At 30.5% G+C, this 3,737-nt stretch overlaps 1 protein-coding gene across 1 annotated transcript in view; it reads left to right on the top strand.

Moving 5' to 3' along the window:
- Window positions 1-3,737, top strand: part of LOC111639065 (CCR4-NOT transcription complex subunit 4-like) — a 104,385-nt gene that overhangs the window by 34,075 nt on the left and 66,573 nt on the right. Inside the window, 1 exon segment of the mRNA XM_023384838.1 lies at window positions 126-162. Within this exon segment, the coding sequence (XP_023240606.1) occupies window positions 126-162 (37 nt within the window).

Raw genomic sequence — 3,737 nt, 5'->3', positions numbered from 1 at the left:
GTACCGTAAGTCTAATACAGTACTGTAATTTTATACATTTCTTGTGAAAGAAACATTTCTTATTCAACGGCGATTAAAATTATTTATATTAATGATGTCTCCAAAGTTCAACGAAGTTTTCGCAGAAAAATAAGTTGTTAGAAATAAGCCGCTATTTGCTGAGCTGTTCCGCGACGAAAACAAGCTTTAGCAATGGCGATGTCGAATGGTGCACACTCGGTAAGTAATCTCACAATTTTTTGTTTATAGCGTAGTTTATACGGATTATTTCCAAAAAATATATACGTCTTTTGGAAATGTTGAGTCGGATTAGTCTAGAATAGATTAATTTTATGGAAGAAAACCTTTCAATCAGCCGTAGTCCATAAACTTGACACGTGTCGGGCTGTGATTGGAAGGACTCGTAAGAAATCGGATTCCTAAAGAATGGAACGTATCTATGATCTTATAGGGAGGTCGACTGTACTTTGTTGTTTGATATTGGGTTCTTGTCAATAGTGTTACTGTAATTTGTATATCAATGTATCTTTAGATCTATCATGTTTTTTTTTTTGTTCGAATTTAGATATTAGTACTTTAATTTTTTCTAGTTTGATTTTTCTCATCAGAAATAAAAGGTTAAAACATGTTTTTAATATATGAAAAAGAACTTTTAAAATCATTTCTGGGGAAATAATAGAATGTCATAGAAATAAATTTTATTAGAAAACTTTAGATAACTTAATACTAATTTGGCTATTGTTAATAATAAAATAATAGAAGAAATTAACTGTCAGTTTAGGACCTTGTAATTAATTACACATTTGTTTTGTAATTTGGACTATAGATAGGCAACTAAACTGCCATCTTGTATTAAATTTATTAATTTTCATTTGATTATTAGTATAATTTGGGATTTGTATTCTACAAATATGTAGCTAATATTAATGCTGGGACAAAAGCTATATATTTATAATTGATATAAATTTAACAAATGACAATTATGATATATAAATTGAGTGCAAAAAAAGTTTTAAAAGTTTCTTACATTAGCAGGTAGAGAAAAGCAATAACTTTTCTGTTCTTTATATATATATACGTAGTACAATCCAAAAGTTTGGGGACTTAGTGTAAAATTCCTTACCTTAAAAAGTTTATATTGCCAATACACAACTACCTTTAAAGTAATCACCTTTGGGTAACAGTACACTTTTGCCAGTGCTCATATAACTTCTGGAAGCACTGCTGAAAGCCACTTTTTGAAACCTCCTATAGGGCCTCCTGTGTTGCTGCTCTCACCTCATCTCATGACACAAAACGGTGCCCCTGCAAATGCTTTTTCATTGATGGAAACAAATAAAAATNATGCTTCATGTTTTATAAAATTAGGGTTTGTCAGTTTTTTAAACCTGGTTTTGAAAAACTGGTTTTTTGAAGAAATTTGTATAATTTAAAAACTGGATTTTTCCAAGTAAAGGAACTGGTTTTTGAGTCTACACTTAAAACATAAAATTAATTAATTATTTGATTAAAAACCTCAACATTTTGACACAGAATCTTCTGTGGCATAAAACGGGAATATTGTTAAATATTTAAGTTTCATGAAACTAACTACAAAACAAAAAATTCCCCTATGCCTAAAAAGCGTCTAATTTGGCTCAATTCAAGCTCTGAATGGAAGGTTGGGATCTCATCAGATCTGTAGAGCATATCCATAGGAGCAAAAAGTCAAAGGAACCGTACCTCTACAAGCAACCCTTTGCCCCAAAATTAGGTTGTGCGAGATTGATTACATAAATATCTTCAAGAACTTGAAAAGGTGACTTCGTCCAGCTCTAAGATACCCCGCGTTTCTTTATGCAGCGCTCGAGAAGCGCTTTACAGCGAACACACTGAAACTGGTTTCTAATTGGCCAACACTGCTCATGACGTCATTTCGCTACACTCTCGCTGCATAAAGAAACGCAGGGATACTAATAAGAATTTTTTGCATTAGAGGGTACACTCGGTAGCAAGTGAGTTTTTTTTTCTGTTTCTGACAATTTGTGTGCAAAATAAAAACACAGTTGAGCAATAGCTCTATAGATGATGATTGTTTTTTAAAATCATATTTTCATATGAAAAATAAGAAATAAAATGACATTTTGTAGCATTCATTATTGTTTTTTCTTTATGGTTTTCTATGGAGTAAATTTTATAGTTTAATGTGATTTTCTGGCATTTGTTTTCTTTTGTGTAGACATTGGTTGATTTTATTTTGTTATATTTTTGAAATGTTATAGATATTAAATAAATGAAAAAGTTTTAAAATAAGTTGTAAATATCCTTTATCTCCATTTTTTGGGGGTAAAAAGTTGAGATTCAAAATCCAGTTTTTTAAAAAAGTTGGTTTTTGTATAAATTCTATATAAAATTCATATATTCACAACATGTAATATAGCTGTAGAACACAATTTATAGAGTACCTTTTAAAGACTAATTCATAAGTTTTTCATACTTATTTACTATCTTTAACAATCATTGACTACAGGACTACACAAGACTACATTTGCATATTTTTATCTTAATCACAAGTAATATGCATAGGCATTTGCTTGAAACTTTTCCTAGAGGGGTAAAGATAAATACTCCCATTATCATAATTATTGCTTAAAATTATATTACCCTTAGGTCCTCCCTCATGTAGTGGTGATTGGGTCAGGCAAGTGCAGCTGAGCTCATACAGCTAGCTGGTGGGTTGTTTAGTAAGCTCAACCATCAATACTATCAGAACTCAATTGAGATAATTCAGGCTACAAGTAGGCTTAAGGCTTGGTCCAGCAGGGACAAATAATCTGTTTTATAGTAAATATATATTACTGAAGTGGCTAATTTGTGCCTGGAATTTGAATGTAAAATCAATTTAGTGTCATAAAAGGAAAGGTTTATTAAAAAAAATATCGAAAAACCCTAAAAAAATAAAAAATACATTTACATTACCTGAGAATTAAGACATTTCATTTTATGAATTACTAATTCGTTTACATGGTTCTTAAAAATGTTTTCGAAATGATCAGGTATGAATAACCTAATCTAAATAGTCTTTTTTGGATATTTAGTAAATTAGTATAGGCCTTTTTTTACAAATTAAAAGTGGCATGCTATATTATTGCATTGTATTACTTTGGCACAACAGTCATTAAAGATTAACTCCTGCTTTACCATTACATATGTTATAACATCTCTGATATTTGTAAGTAAAAAATTCAATGATGATTTACTTATGAGTTAATTTCTGGAAATTTTGATGAAAATTGTTAATAATTTAAGGAAATTTTTGTTTAATATGATGATTTAGTGGTGACATGTTTATATATAAAAGAAATTTCAGAAAATTTTTAAATATAATTTGTATAATGGAAAATTTACTATAGTTTATTAAATTTGATAAATCACATCAAATGTACTTAAGAGTTCATTAATGAGTACAGTAATACCCCGAACTTACACGATAGGTGGGACCGAGCGATAACCGCGTAAGTCGAATTCGTGTAAGTCGGGGTATAATTTTGCATATAAATACATACAAATAACACAAAATAAATTGTAGCTATATGTCGAACACGTCCGAACATGTAAGCCGAACAATAGTGTGGGGGGAAATGAGTAATTAAGAGTTGCGTGGCGCTCAAACAAAAGACGAATCGACGAGATTTGAAAATCGCGTAACTCCGGATTCGCGTAAGTCGGGGTAGCGTAAGTCGGGGTATTACTGTATT

The sequence above is a fragment of the Centruroides sculpturatus genome, unplaced genomic scaffold (genome assembly GCF_000671375.1).
Source record: "Centruroides sculpturatus isolate CEXI.00-Female unplaced genomic scaffold, Cexi_2.0 scaffold1243, whole genome shotgun sequence".
NCBI classification, from domain to species: Eukaryota; Metazoa; Arthropoda; class Arachnida; order Scorpiones; family Buthidae; genus Centruroides; species Centruroides sculpturatus.
The sequence above is the reverse complement of the archived record's forward strand: the minus strand, read 5'-3'. Positions and strand labels throughout refer to the sequence as shown.